The sequence below is a fragment of the Loxodonta africana genome, chromosome 3 (genome assembly GCF_030014295.1).
Source record: "Loxodonta africana isolate mLoxAfr1 chromosome 3, mLoxAfr1.hap2, whole genome shotgun sequence".
Lineage (NCBI taxonomy): Eukaryota > Metazoa > Chordata > Mammalia > Proboscidea > Elephantidae > Loxodonta > Loxodonta africana.
Window position 1 is genome coordinate 80,702,251 of NC_087344.1, and position 20,360 is coordinate 80,722,610.

General features: G+C 38.7%; 1 protein-coding gene across 5 annotated transcripts in view; it reads left to right on the plus strand.

The window, feature by feature from the left end:
• The window catches only part of ST3GAL3 (ST3 beta-galactoside alpha-2,3-sialyltransferase 3), a 282,832-nt gene that overhangs the window by 22,661 nt on the left and 239,811 nt on the right, over positions 1-20,360 (plus strand). For all 5 annotated transcript variants that reach the window (XM_064281851.1, XM_064281849.1, XM_064281850.1 and 2 more), the window contains exon 2: positions 717-861. In XM_064281851.1, the coding sequence (XP_064137921.1) occupies positions 747-861 (115 nt within the window). In that variant the 5' untranslated portion in view covers positions 717-746. The remainder of the gene's footprint in view (positions 1-716; positions 862-20,360) is intronic.

Here is a 20,360-nt window from a genome sequence, read left to right on the forward strand (position 1 = left end):
CCCCCATCTGACAGCCAGCTAGGAAGTGGGACCTTAGTCTGACAGCTGCAAGGAACTGAATTCAGCCAACAGCCTGAAGGAGCTTGAAAGTGAATTCATTCCCATAGCCTCCAGAAAGAAACTCAGTCTGCCAACTCCTTGGTTTTAGCCTTGTGAGACTCTAAGCAGAGGACTCAGCTGAGCCACCCTGTTCCCAGACTTTTGACCTTCAGAACTGTGAGATAATAAATTTGTGTTGTTTTAAGCTGCCAAGTTTGTGGTCATTTGTTACAGCAGCAGTAGAAAACGAATACACAGGGGTTTAAGCAGGGAAGTCAGATCAGATTCTGGGTTATTAAAAGATCACTCCTTGTGCTGTGTGGAAAATGAATTTCAGAAGAGTGCAAATTTGGAGGCAAGGAAACTCATTTGTGGGAATACAACGACAGCTTGGATTAGGGTACTTGGTGGTGGGAAGGTGATATGATTTGAGATTTACTTTGGAGGTTAGAATTGTAAGAACTCAGTCACTGATTGGATGTCAGGGATGAGGGAGAGGGAAGATGCAAGGATGACAGCTGATTTCTGGCCTGAGTGCTGGGTGACTGGTGGAACTGCTCCTTGAGATGGTGATGAACGGTTGGAAAATGTCGTGTCATGAACTCTGATAATTCTAGGTTGTCCTTCATTTGGAAATTCTATAGATATTTTATGACCTGATTTCTTTTTCCCCTTAGGTCATGTAGGAAATCACAAATCATGTGAAGATGGGACTCTTGGTATTTGTGCGTAATCTGCTGCTAGCCCTCTGCCTCTTTCTGGTACTGGGATTTCTGTATTATTCTGCGTGGAAGCTACACTTGCTCCAGTGGGAGGACTCCAGTAAGTATAGTCACTCTAGCCCACCCAAGGAAAAGCCTGTTGCACATCAGTTATCTGGCTTTTCATGTGCTGTAATGCTTTCATATTCTTCAGAGATGGACAGTGAGAGTAAACTGAATGTTTCAAGGATTTAGGCTTAGAGATTGCCTACCGCTTTAGTTGCTGTAGGCTAAGAATTGTGATGCTTTTTGAAAATGGCATGCCATGGCAAATCTCAATTCCTTTTATGAAGCCAGTGCGAATTGAGTTATTCTTCGATGAAAACTCAAACTATACTAGCTCTTGCATGTTTTGTTCATCTATTTAATTACTACAGGGTATTGCCACTCCCATTTGCCATTTATTGCCTTGGGGTTTGGTATTAAAGTTGATTTTTCTTCTGCCCTTAAACTGTTCATCTTTGCCTTTCCCCTTAGTTTTCAATTTAACATCATCTTTGCTTTGTTTTCCTTAAAGAACCCTGTTTACTTAATCTTTTTAGCCTTCGCTGTTAATTGAATCTGCACCTGATTGGAACGATGATTTCTTTTCCTTAACCAGTAACTCTTACCTCCGTTTTATCATTTGTGCATTTAGTCCCATGTGTTGCATAGTGCTTTCCATGTAGCTATCTGAACCCTTCTGACATGGTTTGCATTCTCCTGATGCTATCCCTGTGTTTTGGTTGTTGACTTGCTGTTAAAGGGCTTACATCGATCAGCACTAACCCTTCTGCATTTTCTTCTTGGCTGTAGCTCAAAGTATCATACAGTGACCCCAAGTGGTTTTCCTCTTGGTTCCTTTGTCTTACGGCTATCTGAGCTTGGTGCAGGAAATATTTGGTCACCTGCTCTGATTCTCAGTGAGTGTGTCTTCTCTGAAGTAATTTTATTTTTATAAACATCTACTGGAGACTGCTGTAGAGCTCACTTGATAGAAGAGTCAATTCTGAAGATGAGTTGGAAAGGCACCTGGCCGATTGGATTACTGTTGTATTGAGACACTAACCTGGGAACGATTCATATGAGGTAGTGCATTTATTTTTCACATGGCCCTAACTGCTGAAGCAGTTTTGAGCCAGTTTTTAAAATACAGTGTTATAGTTTTAATTTATTGTCTTCTTTGGAACATGTAAGTGCCTGTTAAATGCTTAGCTTATAATTACCACTAATTACTTTGTGTTTCCAGAGCTTATTTTGTGCAGACTTATTTTTAAAATCAAGGAGACTAGCCAGGATAAGGAGCGTTTGTGTGAGTGCAGTGCAGTTAGAGGGGGAGAGCAGTTAGTTGTCTGAGTCTATGAAGGATGGATCCAGCTGTATCTAATCTACATGGGAATATGTGCCGGGGCAGGGGTCTCATTTTCTGTTAAGAGCTACTGACTTACAGAAATGATCAAGGATCAGATAATATTTCCCCAGAAAAGTGGGGAAATATTGAAGACCTGTTGTGTGCCAGGCATTGTGCTAGATATTTGACATATTTAACTTAATTTTTACTACAGTGAAGCCTGTGAGAGCCAGAACTCATGGGACTGCCTTGTTTTTCTGGGTCTCACAAGTTTTCTGCCTTTGACAGGGTGCAGTCTTACCACTTTCCTATTGCTCATTTTAGCAGAACATATTTGAGTTTTCATTCTCTGACAGATTTCTGCCATACACAAGTTCCAGCTTTCACAAGTTTGTACAACCCTGTGAAAGTCCTTAGGTGGTGCAAACGGTTTGCACTTGACTACTGACCCGAAGGTTGGCAGTTTGAGCCCATCCAGTGGTACCACTGAAGAAAAGGCCTGGCAATCTGCTTTGTTAAGATTACAGCCAAGAACACCCTTTGGAGTGGTTCTTTTCTGTAACACATGGGGTAGCCATGAGTTGGAATCAGTTTGAGGGTGACTAACCCATAGCTCTTAAGCCCTGCACCACCAGGGCTCCACCAGCAGTAACCCTATGAAGAAGCGATTATTATCCCCATTTTCCAGTTGAACAAACTGAAGGACTTAGTTTAATTAATTTACCCGAGATTGTACAGCTAATTATTAGAACTAGAATTTTAATCCCAATTTTCTGTCTTTAAAACCTGTATTCATTACTTTGTTGAAAAGTATAGTAAATACTAAAGGAATGATTTAATGCTATATTCTGATTGATAAAAAAGGTCGAGGAAAGGGGCTCAGAGAAGTAGTAGATAGTGCCAGGAGGGAAGTGGAAAAAGGAAGAGGAAGGAGGAAAATAAGGGCAGGGGAAGAGAAGAGGACCCTGGGGTTTGTAAGGTTTGGAGGTAGCAGTGTGCAGTTCACTGTGCTTTGGGCTTCAGTAATTTACTAGTTATCTGCTGTTTTTGGATTAATTGTTAATTAACTACTATTCACACCTTTTCCACAATTCTGACTCTCAAGTCTTTTATATAATTGACTTTGAATAGCTTGTTTAGACCATCCCACTGTAGCATGTCATTTTCAGTGCTGTAGTATCAGAGAACAGAGTAATGTAACTAATGCTGGATGACTTGCTAAGTCAAAAAGAGATTGTTTACTCAATAAACAAACACAAGCTGAAGGAATTTCCAAACCCAGATAACTGCTGTGTAGTGAAATTTAGGTTATTGTGTTTAATAATATTGATGATAATAATAATGAAATGAAAACAATAGTTTATTGAGTGTTTACTGTATGTCTGTGCTGTAATAGGAACTTTATATTCATAATCTCATTTTTTTCCTCATTTTTTAAAAATTGTACTTTAGATTAAGGTTTACAGAATGAACTAGCTTCTCATAAACAATTAGTACATATATTGTTTCATGACATTGGTTAGTAACCCCATGACATGTCAACACTTTCTCTTCTTGTTTTATGGGCCTATTCAATCTTTGGCTGAAGGGTAACCCTCAGGAGTGACTTCAATACTGAGCCGAAAGGGTGTCGGGGGTTTCTCCAGTCTCTGTCAGGCCAGTAAGTCTGGTCTTTTTTGTGAGTTAGAATTTTGTTGTACATTTTTCTCTAGCTCTTTCCAGGACCCTCTATTGTGATCCTGTCAGAGCAGTCAGTGATGGTAGCCGGGCACCAATTAGATGTACTGGATTTAGTCTGGTGGAGGCTGTGGTAGTTGTGATCCATTAGCCCTTTGGACTAATCTTTTCCTTGTGTCTTTAGATTTCTTCATTGTCCCTTGCTCCAGAAGGGGTGAGACCAGTAGAGTATCTTAGATAGCCACTCACAGGTCTTCTAAGACCCCCGAGGCTACTCACCGAAGAAAAATGTAGAACATTTACTTTATAAACTGTATTATGGCAGCTGAGCTAAATGTTTCCTGAGATCATGGTCCCCACAGCCCTCAGCCCAGCAATTCAGCCCCTCAGGGAGTTTGGATGTGTCTATGGAGCTTCCATGACCTTGCCTTGCTGGCTTCCCCAGTATTGTGTACTGTCTTACCCTTCACCAAAGTTACCATGTATCTATTGTCTGTTTAGCAAATAGTCATAATCTAATTTGGTCTTAATAGTTTTTATCGGTTATTGTTATCCTCGATTTTAAAATATTGAGCAATAATAGAGATATAGATAGATATAGAGAGGCTCAGTAATCAAAAAGTTTGAATGCCTTTCATCTGAGGAGCTTAAAGGGTATTCCCAAGTTTGAAAATTGATGTATTGAGCATTACTTCTCCTTAAATTTTGTACTATTAATAACTTACTAAGATTACCTATGGGAATTCCTTAATGGTGGGAGGGACGAGCTAGAGTTTTTTTTAACATTGAAGCATTTACTCAATAAGCAGTATGTTCATATTATGGTCTATGCAGTGTTCTGGGTAAGCTAGGTATAAGATGAACATAGACCTTCAAGCTCTCAGGCTATAATATGAGAAAGAAAGAAAACAACTAACTTTTATAATGTGTTAAGTTCTAAAAGAGAGGCCTGTATGAAATCCTATGTTGGAGCATAAAATCTCTTCCAGATGGAAAATTTTATGTTTTCATTAATTTTGAGGCATATTGTAGAAGGATACAAACTACTTTGTTTTGGGCAGCTTAGAGCTATGTGTGGCAGAGACAGAACACTAGATCACTAAAGGCTTCAGATATGATATTGTTCTAGTTATCAAACTGTTTAAAAAAGTGTCATAGAGTTGGAACCCTGGTGGTATAGTTGTTAAGAGCTATGGCTGCTAACCTAAAGGTCAGCTATGAGTCAGAATTGACTTGAAGGCAACAGGTTTTTTTTTTTTTTTAATGTAAAAACCAGTTGCCATTGAGTCAAGTCCAACTTATGGCAGCCCTTTGTGTGTCAGAGTAGAACTGTGCTCCACAGGGTTTTCAGTGGCTAAATTTTCAGAAGCAGATCTCCAGGCCTTTGTTTCAAGGCATCTCTGGGTAGACTTGGACCTCTAACTTTTTGATTAGCAGCCAAGTGCATTAACTGTACCACCCAGGGATTCCATTCTCTCTCTATGTGTGTGTGTGTGTGTACACATATATATATGTATTTGAATTAATGAATAAATTAACACAGTTTTTGGGTTAGAAAGAGTTGGACATGCTTAAGTTTCTTCATCTCCAAAGTGGGGATAAAAATACTTATATTTCTCTTGGCTCTGATACTTTATTCAGGTCAGTACCTTGGATAAAAGTTGGGTAGTTACTCGTTATCAATAGAGCCAATTCCCATGACTCATGCCATGGATGCTTTACATATTTTAATTTATTCATTTAAAATTTTATTTCTAATTAATAAAGTGGAGCCTTCATAGTAGTGAAAAAAATTAATTTCCTTTTTTGTGGGACCTTTAAAAATTCAGGCTACTGCCTTTATCAATTGTGGCAACTCCCTTTGTGTTCTTACCTTGATTTACAAAAGATCATCACCAGAGAGATTTTAAAATATGCATTATTGATCTGATTGCTACTGAGAACACTGCCTGACAAATAAGTTGGAGATTGGATCTGATACTGGGAGGACAGGTTGAACTGAGCTTAATAAATATAGCACATTACATTAACTCTTAATTTTTCCATCTAAAAAATGAAATAGAGGTTGGCTTTTCTGGTGTGTGGCTTAGAGAGACACTTCTACTTATGGTGATGATGGAGTAACTGTTAACAGACTAGCCTTCCCTCCATAAATAACTGTAAAACTGGACAAAATAAATGAAGCAACCGTTGTTAAGCAGTGGACAGTAGGCAGCACGGAACTTCAGTCTTTAAAAGAAGGAAAACTTATGAAGTAAGCCCCATAGTTGCCCAGCTATCTGCCTGGGGACACTATCCCAACCCTGTTGAGAGAGCTGGAGTCTTAGCAGACTGGCAAGTCCATTAAACTGAGGAGGCAGAGATCACAGTTCAGGGCAGCTGAACCAGTTGGAATCTGTGGGGTGGTCCATCGCAGAGGAGGAAATTATTCACAGAGAGGGTTCTAGACATCTGTATGAGAATTCTTGTGAGTCTTTAGCTAAGGACTGGGTTATATATGCAAAAACCAATTGAGGCTTACTATATACCTATATATATATAGAGAGAGAGGCTGCTACAGGATGAAAGTAGAAGAGAGGTATTAGAGTCAAGCAATATTGGGAGCGGTGCCAGGGACATGAAAGTTCTTGCCCTGTCAGAATGGAGAAATCTCATTAACACTTTCTTTGTTAACATCCCAGGCATCCAGCTAAGACAATAGGAAGACCTGCGGAATAAAGATCTCACCCTAGTATAAGACCTTCTCTGGACCTGCCCTAACAAGACCTAAAACCAATCTCTGGCAAGACATTTTGAAGGCTGGGCCGCACCAAGTTATTGGGGTCAGAAAACACCACAAACTTTTCTCAAATTCATGCTAACAAATTGTAAAACTAAGACTACATGTGTCCAGGGTGATCAGCCAGTAATTGAACTGTCTGCTGAAATAAAAAGCACACTCTTTAGAGGAGGATAATACTATCCAAAGTCTCTACAGTGTACTATTCATAGGTCCACTATTCAATAAAAAGTTACTGGACGTACAAAGAAACAGGAAAATGTGATCTGTAGTTAGGAAAAAAACAAGTATATAGATGAGATGGCCCAGATGTTGAACTTTCAAAAAAAACCAAACCTGTGCCGTCGAGTAGATTCTGAGTCATAGTGACTCTATAGAACAGAGTAGAACTGCCCTACAGCAAACTATTATTACCCAGTCTGAACCACAAAAAGAAAAAAATAGAAGAAAAACAAACAGAGCATCAGGGACTGTGGGACAGTTATCACATAGCCTTTAACTTATATGAGCAGTGGGCAGAAAGAATATTTGAAAATAATGACTGAAAATGTCCTAATTTGATGAAAAACACTGGTTTACGGACCCAAGAAGCTTACTGAACCCCTGACAGGATAAATACTGAGAAAGAGGATCTAAGTATATCATAGTCAAACTTCAGAAAACCAAAATCAAAGAGAAAGATAAAAGGAGACATTATATACAGTGGTAAAAATGACTGCTGACGTCTCACCATAAACAGTAGAGGTCAGAAGACAATGAAAAACTTTTAAAGTGCTGACATAAAAAACAAACAAAACATTCTTATCCCCAAATTCTTTATCTAATGAAAATATACTTTAAAAATGAAGCTAAAATACACATAAATCAGAGACTACATCAGCCTGAGACCAGAAGAACTAGATGGTGCCTGGCTACAACCAATGACTGCTCTGACAGGGAACACAACAGAGAACGCCTGAAGGAGCAGGAGAGCAGTGGGATGCAGACCTCAAATTCTCATTAAAAAAAACCAGACTTAATGGTCTGACTGAGACTAGAAGGACCCCGGAGGTCATGGTCCCCAGACCTTCTGTTAGCCCCAGACAGGAATCATTCCCAAAGCCAACTCTTCAGACAGGGATTGGACTGGACTATAGGATAGAAAATGATACTGGTGAGGAGTGATCTTCTTGGATCAAGTAGACACATGAGACTATGTGTGCAGCTCCTGTCTGGAGGGGAGATGAGAAGGCAGAGGGGGTCAGAAGCTGGCTGAATGGACACGGAAGTAGAGTAGAGAGTGGAGAGAAGGGAGTGTGCTGTCTCGTTGTGGGGAGAGCAGCTAGGAGTGTATAGCAAGGTGTATATAAATTTTTGTATGAGAGACTGACTTGATTTGTAAACTTTCACTTAAAGGACAATAAAAATAAAGAAAAAAATAAGCTAAAACAAAGGCATTTTCAAATAAAAGTTAGGAGAATTTGTTGCTAGCAGAGTTGCAATATAAAAAGTGCTAAAGGATATCCTGAAGGGAAATGATACCGGATGGAAACTTGGACCTACAGGAAAAAATGAAGAGCACTGGAAATGGAAAATAGTTGGAAAATATAAAAGACTCTGCTTCCGTTTTTCTCCTAACTTGCTTAAAAGGCAATTTATTATTTAAATAAAAAAATACTAACCCTGTAAAATGAAGTTTAGAACAGATGTAGAAGTAAAGCTATGACAACACTCGCACAAGGGCTGGGAGGTGTGGGTATGTGGAATTTTCCTGTTGTAAAGTTAATTACTTTTGTGAAAAGTAAAGAAGTGGGAAACAGGAAGTGCTGGGTATAAAGTTAGACAAGGGAAGGTTAAAATAAGAAGTGTGAAATGTCAGATGTGAAGAGTAAAGAGGTTATATATATATTACATTATATTATGCTATGTTATGTTTTATTATGGATGAATATCTTTACCCCTTGAGCAGTTTTAAAAAAAAGAACAAAAAAATGTGTATCTAAAAAGCCAGCAGAAGAAATAAAATGGAGCATTAAAAAAAAATTCAGTTAACCTCGGAGAAGGCAGGAAAACAGCAATATAAGAGCAAAAAACAGAAGGGAGAAATTAAAGACAAATGATAAGGCAGTAGACTTAAAGTTAACCATATCAGTAATTACATTTCAGTGTGAATGGATTAAAACCCCAGTTAAAACGGAGAAATTGTCACAATAGTTAAAAAAAAAAAAAAAAAAGATCTAATTACTGATACAAGAGACATTTTAAATATAAAGACACAGTTTGAAAGTACAAGGATGGAAAAAGATATCTTAATGTAAGCAATAAGCATAAGAAAGCTGGCACAGCTTTATTAACTTTAGCAAAGTGTATTTCAAAATGAAGAGTATTACAGAGACATTAAAGAAGGTCATTACATAATGATAAAAGGAGCAGTTTACCAGGAAGACATATATAACTATGTGTGTACCTAGTAACAGCATCAAACTTCGTTAGGCAAAAACTGACAGAACTAAAGGAAGAAAGAAACAAATCCACAATCATACTCAAATATAATACCCCTTTCTTAGTAATTGACAAAACATAAAAAATCTATAAGGATATAGAAGATCTAAGCAACATTGTCAACTACTTTAATTGGCATTTATAGAACACTACACCCAACAAAGACAGAGTACACATTCTTTTCAAGTCCTAATAGAATATTCACCAAGATTGATGCTAGGCTATAAAATTGAAAAGACTAAGAAGATTGAAATCTTATAGAGTATGTTCTATTACCATGATGGAATTAAATTAGAAATCAATAATGATTAGGCATCTAGAACAGAACTTGACAAACTGTGGCCTGTGGGCCAAATCCAGCCAGTTACCTGTTTTTGTAAATAAAATTTTGTTAGAATACAACCATGCTAGTTCATTTACGTATTGTGTGTCGCTGCTTTTGTAGACTTAAGCGTAAAAGCGAAAATTGCAAAACTTCTAGAAGTAAATGTAGAGAAAATCGTCATGCCACTGAGTTAGGCAAAAAAAAAATTTTTTAGACAGGACGTAGAAAACACTACCCATAAAAGAAAAAATTGATTAATTAATTTGACTTCATGAAAATTAAAACCTTCTGTTCTTCAAATGATTCCATCAAGAAAATGAAAAGGCAATCCGCAGACTGGGAAAAGTGTTCATAATACATATATGTGACAAAGGACTTGGATCCAGAATATATAAAGAACACAACTTAATAAGAAAAACAATCTAGTTAAGAAATTGGCTAAAGACTTGAACAGACATTTCACAAAAGAAAATGTAGAAATGGCCAATAAGGACTTTAAAAGATGGTATCTTTAGGCCTCAGGGAGATGCCAATGAAAACCTTAATGAACTTCTACTTCACAACCATTGTTGTTCTTAGTTGCCACTGGGTCAACTTAGACGGCGGCAACTCCGTGTGTTACAGAGTAGACCTGTCCCATAGGGACTTTCTTGGTTATAATCTTAAAGGAAGCAAATCACCGGGCCTATCTTCTGTGGTACCTGTGGGTGAGTTTAAACCAACTCTCGGTTAGCAGTTGAGCAGTTGAGCGCAAACCATTTGTGCCACCTAGGGACCCATTCACACCCATTAGAATGGCTAAAATTAAAAAGATTGGCTATACCTAGTGTTGACAAAGATGCGGAGCAACTTGACTCTCTTTATGTTGTTGTATGGAATGTAAAAAGAGTACAACTGTTACCCAAAGATTCTGCTCAGTGCAGCTTCTTGTCAATAAAGACTCACTGAGGTGAGGAGGTTGGAAGAGCATTTACTGCAAGCTCACATAGGCAAGGAGCAAGGACGCGTATACCTCAAATCAAGCTCCCTGAACAAAAGGAGGCAGGACCTTTTATACTGTCTCTCACAAGGAGCTACGTACAAACATGGACTACATAGGTTATCATGGCACACAGGCTCCGTAAGACAAAGTGCATTTTTTTCTTTGACATGTAGGCTGGTAAACTGAGTTTGACTGGCTTGAGCCACATCTGGCACTTTGAGGACAATGGACAGGAAGGGGCAGGTTCCACTTGGTCTGAGCAGCTCCCAATTGAGCCACACCCATCACCATTACCTAAGGTTTTGTTTGCTAGTGGACAGGAGGAGCAGGTAAGCAGCTCCTGGCTGTGTTGGCTATCACAGCTGCAGAAATAGTTTGGCAATTTCTTATGAAGTTAAACACGCATGACTCAGCGACTCCATTCATAGAAATTTACCCAAGAGAAGTGACAAACTTTGCCTACAAAAAGACTTGTAAGCAAAATGTTTCCAGTACCTGAAAAATGCAAATGCAAATCAGTAGGAGACTAAGTAAACAAATTGTTGTCTAGTGTTCTAGGGGGAAAAGATCACAAAGTTTAGTAAAAGAAAAAAGAATGTTTTATTTGGCATATATTCAAAAAAGCAAAATTGGGAAGCGGACAAGCATACTGCCAGAGATAATGTCTGCCTGAGCCAAGGAAATATTACAGAATAAACTAGAATAGGAAGATGGACAAGCATGCTGCCACAGCCATGGCTGCCGGTTACAGTCATCAGTGTATATTAACGTTACAAATGGGCAAAACCGTTGAAAGCTTCACCTTTTTACAGATTGGCTAGAAACTGTGGTCTTACATTTTGAATTGTTTTTCTTAATCATCATTGGTACAGACCCCCCCCCAGGGGGGTCTTCATTGGTCTAACAAATTTCCATTCACTATATGTTAACAGAAAAGGATAAGAGTGGAAAGTCTTTGTGAGCCCTTGTGAGCCCAGCTCCAGCTAGGTCACACTCTCTATGCTCAAGGACCAGTTATGTAGTGGAACATTACTTAGCAATAAAAAGGGAACAGACTCTGCTGGTTCGTTTGACAATGTGGATTAATCCCGCAGACTTTATGCTGTGTAGAAGAAGCCAGACACAAAAGAGTACAATCGTATGATTCCATTTATGTGAAATTCTAAAACAGGCCAAACTAATCTATAATTATAGAAATCAGATCAATGGTCACCTGATATAGGAGATGTTAGCTTGAGGGAGCTTTCCAGGATGATGGAAACGCTATGTATCTTGATGAGGGCTGTGATTACACAGGTGTGTACATTTGTCAAAAATCGAAAGCCTGGTACAGTTAAATGTGAATTTCATTTTTATCTAAATTATACCCCATTGAAGTTGATAAGGAAAAAGAAATTAAGAAATAAAGGACTTGCCTTACAGATACCAAAATGTATTATAAAACTACAGTTATTAAAGCTGTACTAGCACAGGAAGAAATCAAAAGATTTGTTATCTAGAGTGCAGGGACATAAATGTATTTATATAGGAGTCAGAAACCATAAAATAAATAGCTTATAGAGGACTGAATAAATAAATTATGGTAGGCGCTTAAATAAAACATGCAACGGGTGCTCTACAGCCACTGAAATGGCTAGGGTAGGTCTTTCTGTCCTGACATGGAAAGTACGTAAAGATGATCTTTTTCACTGACACACTGTTATGGATTAAATTGTCCCCCAAAATTAGGCATTGTAAATCCTAACCTTTATGCCTGTGGTTATAATCCCATTTCGGGATGGGTTGTCTTTGTTATGTTAATGAGACAGGATTAGTGTAGGGTGTGTTTTGAGTCAGTCACTTTTGAGATATAGAGATTAAATAAGCAAGTGGAAAAGGGGTGGGGGGTAGGGGAGATAGGTGCCAAACCAGAGCAGATCTCCAAGAAATCAGGAAACAAGTTGAAGAGACAAGGACTTTCCCCCAGAGCCGACAGAGAAAGCCTTTCCCTAGAGCTGGCGCCCTGAATTAGGACTTCTAGCCTCCCAAACTATGAGAAAATAAAGTTTTGTTTATTAATGCCAGCCACTTGTGGTATTTCTGTTACAGCAGCACTAGATAACGAAGATGCACACATGTTCAGACACACGCTGAAATATACACATGGACACATACAGCTCAGTCGCACGCTTCATTTGCAGGAAGTGCTCAATCAACAGCAGTAAATAGTTATGGGCAGTTGCAATACACCGGGCACTGTGGCAAGCTTTTGGGATAGAAAGGTGAGCATGATACTATCCCGCCCTCGTGGTGCTATAATCTAGCAATCCTTCAAAGTAGTAGTACTTAACCTATGTGCTTGGAGCTCACACTGTTTGAAGAGCTTCATATGAATCATCTTATTTAGTCCCTACAACACAACAGTCCTACTAGGTATATTCAGTAGTGTTTTCACATTTTGCAGGTGAGACTATAAGGGTCATTCAGTTAATGGTTTGTTTGGGATCACACAGATGGAATGGTAGAGTCTGGACTACTTTTTGGTCCATTTTACAGGTGGGAAAACAGAGGCCCAGATATTTTAAGTGAGAGGTCACTATGGAGACAGGACTTGAACAAAAGGTTTCCTGACTTTAAAATTTGTACTCTTAACACAATACTTAATATCTGAGTGCTCTAATTCTGCAGCTGCCTGATAAACTTAGTCTTTTTTCCTGGAATCTTCTTCCTCAGTTATTCCCTCACATACTTTTTTGATCACAGCAAATTTAGGGCAAAAGATGTACTTGGTTCACTTATTTCATCTGTTTTCACTTATTTCATCTGTAATTGGGAGATATGAGTGGAGTATCTCTCTACAAGCAAATTCGAAGGAATTATTTGTAAATCTGCTTTAAGAAGTTACTCATATTTGAACAGTAAGTCACATAACTTGAGGTCTTGTTATTAGAAAATTGTGTCAGAAGTCTAATTGATGAAAGTACGTATCAGCATTCATTATAGAGATAATAACTGAACAACTCAACAATTTGAACTAATGGCTTAGCTAATAGAATTTTATAATTTAAAAGCAAGAACAATAGTAATTGCATGCCATATGATATCAAGACAGCATTGGTGATGCACTAATAACAGATTGCATTTCAGAAAATTACAGGAATTTTGTCTACATGCGGGCATGAGTGGTAATAGCTATGCGGTATGGTAATATATTGCAGCTATACAGTATAGTAATATATAGATTTCTTAATAGAATACTTGTTTATGTTTACAGTAAATGGTAAAACGCTAACTTTGGTTTTACTCATACCAAATTTTTATAACTCAGTAATGTACTTTGTGGATTTCTAGTAACTAGGTCTTAATTGTAAATAAAAATGAAAGGTTATAGAATTCCATATGTCACAAAGGGTTTGCATTTTTTAATCAGTTTGTAGACCATCAGAAGAACCCGTTAGTAGGCCATGGACCACACTTTGAGAATTACCTCTTGCTCTAAGAGTGTATGTGATGGTGGGAGGGATGCAAATAACTCCCTCTTCCCTCAATTTAATTATCTGCTGCTTATGCCACCTTATGAGCTAATGTTCTAAACTTCATGTTTCAGCCAATCTTTTCAAGACTACTGACCCTCATCAGTGCCTTTCTCCCTCTTTGGCTTGAAGAACACTCTTCCGCCTTTTCATGAGTGGCCTTTTCTGAAGGGCTTCCCCCAGTTGGGCTTCTAGTAACACAGTTCTTTCCCTTCTGTCACCATCTCAGAATTCACGAAGTAGCCCCAGGTTAGGAGGGCAGCAGCTGGGTTGGAAGCTGCTCAGTCATGGCCTCACAGTGTACCTGGGAGCATTGCACCCTCACAGCCAGACCCTGCTCGTGGTACGGTCCACTCTTAGGTATCTTATTGTCAGTCTCTTTCTCCAGTCTCGCCGCCTTCAGGTAACCATAGTTTATTATAGAAGTTTAGACTTGTATTCACCTAAATTATGGATTAGCTTTATTTTTTCCTGTAAAATGGAGAGGGACTTGCCCTCCCAGACAGTAAGAGATTCCCAGAGCCATACTATCAAAAATAGTAGTGTTGATGCTAGAACAGAAAATTGATCAGTGAAAAAAAATACAGAGCTCAGAGATAAAACCCATGGATATAGAGGAATTTAACGAGCCCTGGGAGTGCCGTCGTTAATGGCCGCTAACCAAAAGGTCAGCAGTCAGAACCCATGAGCCGCTTCATAGGAGAAAAGACCTGGTAATATGCTCCCATAAAGATTACAGCCTTGGAAACCCTATGGGGCAGTTCTACTGTTCCTATAGGGTCACTATGAGTCAGAATTGACTAGATGGCAACAGAATGTCTAATGACTTTGAGTATTTTTCATGTGCTTATTGGCCATTTGAATATACTTTGTTATAAAATGTCTGTTAAAGTCCTTTGTCCATTTTTTGATTGAGTTGTTGGTCTTTTTGTTGTTAAGTTGTAGAAATATTTTGTGTACTTTGGATATTAGACCCTTACTGAATATATGGTTCCCCAAGATTTTCTCCTAATCTGTAGGTTGTTTTTTCATTGTTTTGATGAGTAGAAGTATTTAATTTTTATGAGGTCCCCTTTATCTATTTTGTGTTTTGCTGCTTTCACTTTGTTGGCATATCTGATAGTCCATCTTTAAAAACTAGGTTCCACAACCTTGCCCCCTACATTTTTTTCTAAGAATTTTATGGTTTTGGTTTTCATATTTAGGTACTTGATCCATTTTGAATTGGTTTTTGTGAGGCATGGATCCTAATTAATTCTTTTGCCTGGGGAAATCCAATTTTCCCAGCACCATTTTTTGAAGAGGCTCTTCCTTCCCCGTTGAATGGACTTAGCATCCTAGTCATAAATCAGCTGGTCATAGAGGATTTGCTTTATTTCTGGATTGTCTACTCTATTTCATTGGTCTGTTTGTCTTCTTCTTATACTAGTACCAAGTTTTTTAAGGAGCTTTGGTAGCGCAGTGGAAACCTTGGTGGAATAGTGGTTAAGAGCTACGGCTACTAACCAAAAGGTCGACAGTTCAAACCCACCAGGTGCTCTGTGAAAACTATGGAGTAGTTCTACTCTGTCCTGTAGGATCGCTATGAGTCAGAATCGATTCAATGGCAATAGGTTGGTAGTGCAGTGGTTAAGCACTGGGCTACTAACTGAAAGGTTGACAGTTTGAACCTACTAGCAGCTCTGTGGGAGAAAAGGTCTGGTGATCTCCTCCTGTAAAGATTACAGCGTAGGAAACCCTATGGGCAGTTCTACTCCGTCCTATAGGGTCGCTATGAGTCAGAATCCACTCGAGGGCACACAGCAACAACCAGGCTGTTTAATTACCGTAGCTTTATAGTATGTTTTGAAATCAGGAAATGTGAGCCCTCCTACTTTATTCTTCTTCTTCGAGATTGCTTTAGCTATTCAAGGTCTCTTGCCCTTCCACCAGCTGATTTTTGACAACTGATTTCAATGGAGAAGGATAATCTTTTCAATAAATGGTTGCAAAAAAAAAAAAAATAATAATAAATTAAAAAAGAACCTTTGTTCCTATCTCTTACCATATACAAAATTAACTTGAAATGGATCATATACCTAAACGGAAAAGATTGAAACTATAAAACTGGTAGAACAAATATGTAGAGAATTTTGGTGACCTTGAGTTTGGTAAAGATTTCTTAAATAGGGCACAAAGAATATGAAATGGAATTTCATCAAAAGTAACAAAATTTGCAACCAATTTCACAAAACAATTTGTGTATAAATTTTTGAATGAGAAACTAATTTGCACTGTAACTTGCATCTAAAGCACAATAAAATTTTAAAAAGTAAAAAACTTGCTCTTCAAAAGACACTCTTCTAAAATTTAAATGCAAGCCACAGACTGAGAGAAAAATATTTGGAAAAAAAATATATACAATAAAGGACTTGTACCTAGATACAGGAGCCCTGGTGATACAATGATTCTGTGCTTGGCTGCTAAGCGAAAGGCTGGTGGTTTGAACCCACCAGCTGCTCTGTGGGAAAAAAAGACCTGGCAATCTGCTCCCATAAAGATTACAGCCCACCCTATGGGGCAGATATACTCTGTCATAAAGTGTTGCTGTGAGTCGAAATCGACTAACCAGCATGCAACAACGACAACCTAGAATATATAAAGAACTCATAGAACTCAGTAATAAAAAAATAGCCCAGTTAAAAACAGGCAAAAATGTGAATAAGCACTTCATCAAAGTAGAGGTACAGATGGCAAGTATGCACATGAAAAGATGTTCAACATTATTAGTCATCAGGAAAATACAAATTAAAACCATAAACTCAACACCATTTAAAATGACTAAAATTTAAAAGCTCGACTATATCAGGTGTTGGCAGTAATGCTGGGGGGACTATAAAGTGGTACAGCCACTTTGGAAATAGTTTGAAGTTTGTTTAAAAAGTTAAACGTTCACCTGACATTCCTCCAGCCATTCCACTCCAAGAGAAATGAAAGCATATGTGTGTAGGAGTACTTGTAGGTGAATGTTCATAGCGGCTTTATTTTTAATAGCCCCAAACTGGAAACAACTCGAATATCCATCAGCAGGTAAATGGATAAATGAATTGTGGTATATCCATACGGTAGAATGCTACTAAGCAACAAATGCAATGAACTACTGATACACACAACATGATGAATTGCAGATTATGCTGAGTGAAAGCAGCCAAAGACAACACAATACATAATACATGATTCCATTTGTTTAAAATTCTAGAAAATACATATTGATAATGAAAAATAGAAGGTCAGTGGTAGACTGGGGTGAGGCATGCAGAGGGAGGGGTGGGTTTAAAGGGCATGAGGAAATGTTTGGGGTTGTGAGTATGTTCATTATCTTAATTGTGGTAAAGCTTTCACAGATGTATATATATGTCAGAATTCATCAAATTGTATATATTTGTGCATTTCATTTATATCAGTTGTACTTCATTAATGCTGCTTAAAACAATGAGAAAAATCTGATTATCTCCAAAGGAACAACTAAATTGGTAGTTGACTTCTCAAGAGCAGCAATAAAACCCAGAAGACAGTGGGCTATTTTATTGTATTTAAAGAAAACTACTGTCAACCTAGAACCTGTATGTGTAGTGAAATATCTTTCAAGAATGAGACATTTTCAGAAAAACACTGACAAAAGTTTACTACCAATGGACGCTTACTAAAGGAACTTACAGAGTATAAGCTTCAGAAAGAAGAAAATGATCGCAGAAGGAAAATACAGGAAGGAATGGTGAGCAAAGAAAATGATAAACATGTGGGTAAATCTCCAGACATTGGCTGTATAGAACAAAAACAGCATTCTCCAACATTTGGATTATAAAAACAAAGCGATGGAACCGTACTACTAGTCAGCAATAACATATAAATTGAGAGAGGGTGTCTTAAAGTTGAAGTTTTTTTTTTTTGTATTGTTTGGTAAGTGGGTTAAATCTATTGATAGACTTTTTAAAATACTCAGGTAGAGTTTCTAGGCTAACCACTACAAAATAGAACAAGTGCATATATGCATAACTTAAAAACTAATACAAGGAAAAATGGAATGAAGAGAAAAAGAAGTCAGGAAAGTCAATAATAGAAAATATGTTGAAGAGGTGGATTATCCAATAAGCAAGGTAAGCAGGGGCTTACTTTTGTTTACTTACTAGTCTGTAGTGAACAATTTCGCATGGGTTTCACCGTACATGTCAAAGTGTGAAACCCATGTGAAGTTGTTTACTACAGACTAATAAGTAAGCACAAGTAAGTCTGTGCTTACCTTGCGTGTTGAGTCATCCACTCCTGTCAGGGTTTATAAATTTGAAAAGAGGCTTTGATTCTGTAGAAAGGTACTGTGGGGTTGGGAGACAGATGCCAGCCATACCTAGAAGCAGAATCTTTGATGCGATAAAAAAGTGTGAAATTGTTCACTACAGATTAGTTAAGTAAGCACAAGTAAACCCGTGCTTACCTTGCTTATTGGATAATCTGCGCATATCTGGGAAGAAAACTGGTAGCTGGGAGAGAAGAGGAAGAGATAACACTGGGAGAGAATATAGGATGAAAGAGGACCAAGGACCAGATCCTGGGGGAGCTAATAATTAAGGGGTGGGCAGGAAGAAGCCTGAGAAGGAGCAGTCAGAGATACAGGAGGGAAAGTCAGAGGGAGGAAAGAGATTCAAAAAGGAAGTAGCGCAAAGGCATGTGCCCTTTGACCAGCATTTCCACTTCTAGGACTCCATGCATGATATTCTTGCACACTTGCGAAATGATCTGTATCCACTGTGGCGTTGTTTTTAATAGCAAGAGTTTAAAAACAAGTTTTCACCAGTCAAGGACAATAAATTATGGCTCATCCAATGGTGTGCTCTGCGCCTGGAGAATGAGGAGGCTCTGTGTATGCTGATATGAGAAATTTTCTAAAATATTTTATTAAGTGTGAAAAGCAAGGATCAGGACTTTTTTGGGGGGCTTAGAATGTTTTGAATTTCTATCATTGTTCTAAGCAGATGTGGCTGATTGTGGTATCCCTTATCATTGCAACATACTTATTTAATTATTATTATTTTTTTTTGGTCTTTTTTGAGCTCCAGTATTCTGTTAATTCCTATGCCTTGCTCCTTCGACGACACTGGGCTGGACTGGGCTGGCTTGGCTGGCTCTTTTATTATAAGCAATAGCTGGCGTGGAAGGGTGGCAAAGTCATATCTTTAAGTTACTAAATCTCCATTTTAAACCAATCAGAGGTGCCTCCTGCTGTTTTGTGTCTGACTGCCAAGTGCCTTTATATGGTATTTTAGCTTTTTAATGGAGCTTTGATATGTAGCCATCACCTTGAGCCACGAGAGGGCAGAAGAACCTTTTGATTGCCACAGGACAGGCTTGTGTTGGATTTCTTCTGATAAATTCCTACATGGAATGGCTCTCCGACTAACTCCTGCACTGGGCTGTGTGCACCTAGTAGGCGGGACCTGGGTCTAAGTCCTCCGTGGAGGCAATGGAGGGGTGAGAGGAGAGACCAGGGATTTTTGGGATCACATTCCTGCCTTTTGCTCCCCCTGCAAATTACTTAATGAACTCGTTATAGTTACTTAACCCTCTCAGAGCTTCATATACAAAATACAGAGGCGTTATAGCAAAATAGTAGAGAGTTGAGGCTCTGGAGTCAGCCAGACCTGACATTGAGCCCTGACTCTGTGACTTTGCGCAATTTATCTAACCTTTCTGAATCTGAGTTTTAATATCTGCAGAATGAGATTATGCGTGTGGGGCTCTTAGCACTGTGCTGTATGTAGTCAGCTCCCAAGAAGTAACTGCTATAGCTAAAATAATACCAGGTACTGGCTCAGATGGAGAATAGGTCCTCAGTTGTGTTATGTGGCTCTTTGTTATGCATTTAATAATTTCTTTATTTGATTACAAACAAGGTGATAATATTTTCTTTAGGATAATTTCAGCGCTCCTTCTCTCAGAGAGGCTCATAAGATATTTGTGGTCTCTCTTCTGTTGCAAATAGTCTTTTGATATTACAGCACAATCTGAATTATTGTGAAGAGTCTCAGTTTGAAACTTCCATCCCACTGTGATTATGTGCATTTTGATTTTTGATGGGAAAAATGTGGTATCTGTGCCATATGCTGAGGCAGAGTTGGGCAGCAGGATACTGCGTCAAGGTTATGGTGTCTGTCCATCTCAGGTTGGAATCCCTGGAAAGCAGACTCTGAGATGAAGATTAGGGAAGGGGAGGGGAGGGGAGGGGGGAGGGAGGAGGGGAGGGGGGAGGGGAGGGGAAGGGAAGGGAAGGGAAAAAGAAGCAGGATTGTACAGAGGGAGAAGTTGGGCTGTGATTGAGTCTTGGTAAAGGCCTCAGCTGACCCCATGAAGAGTTCCTCTGACATGGGGTGAGAGGGCTGTGCCTTTGTTTTTCCTCCGTGACTAGCCAGTGGATGCCACTAGTAATTGAACGTTGGCTCC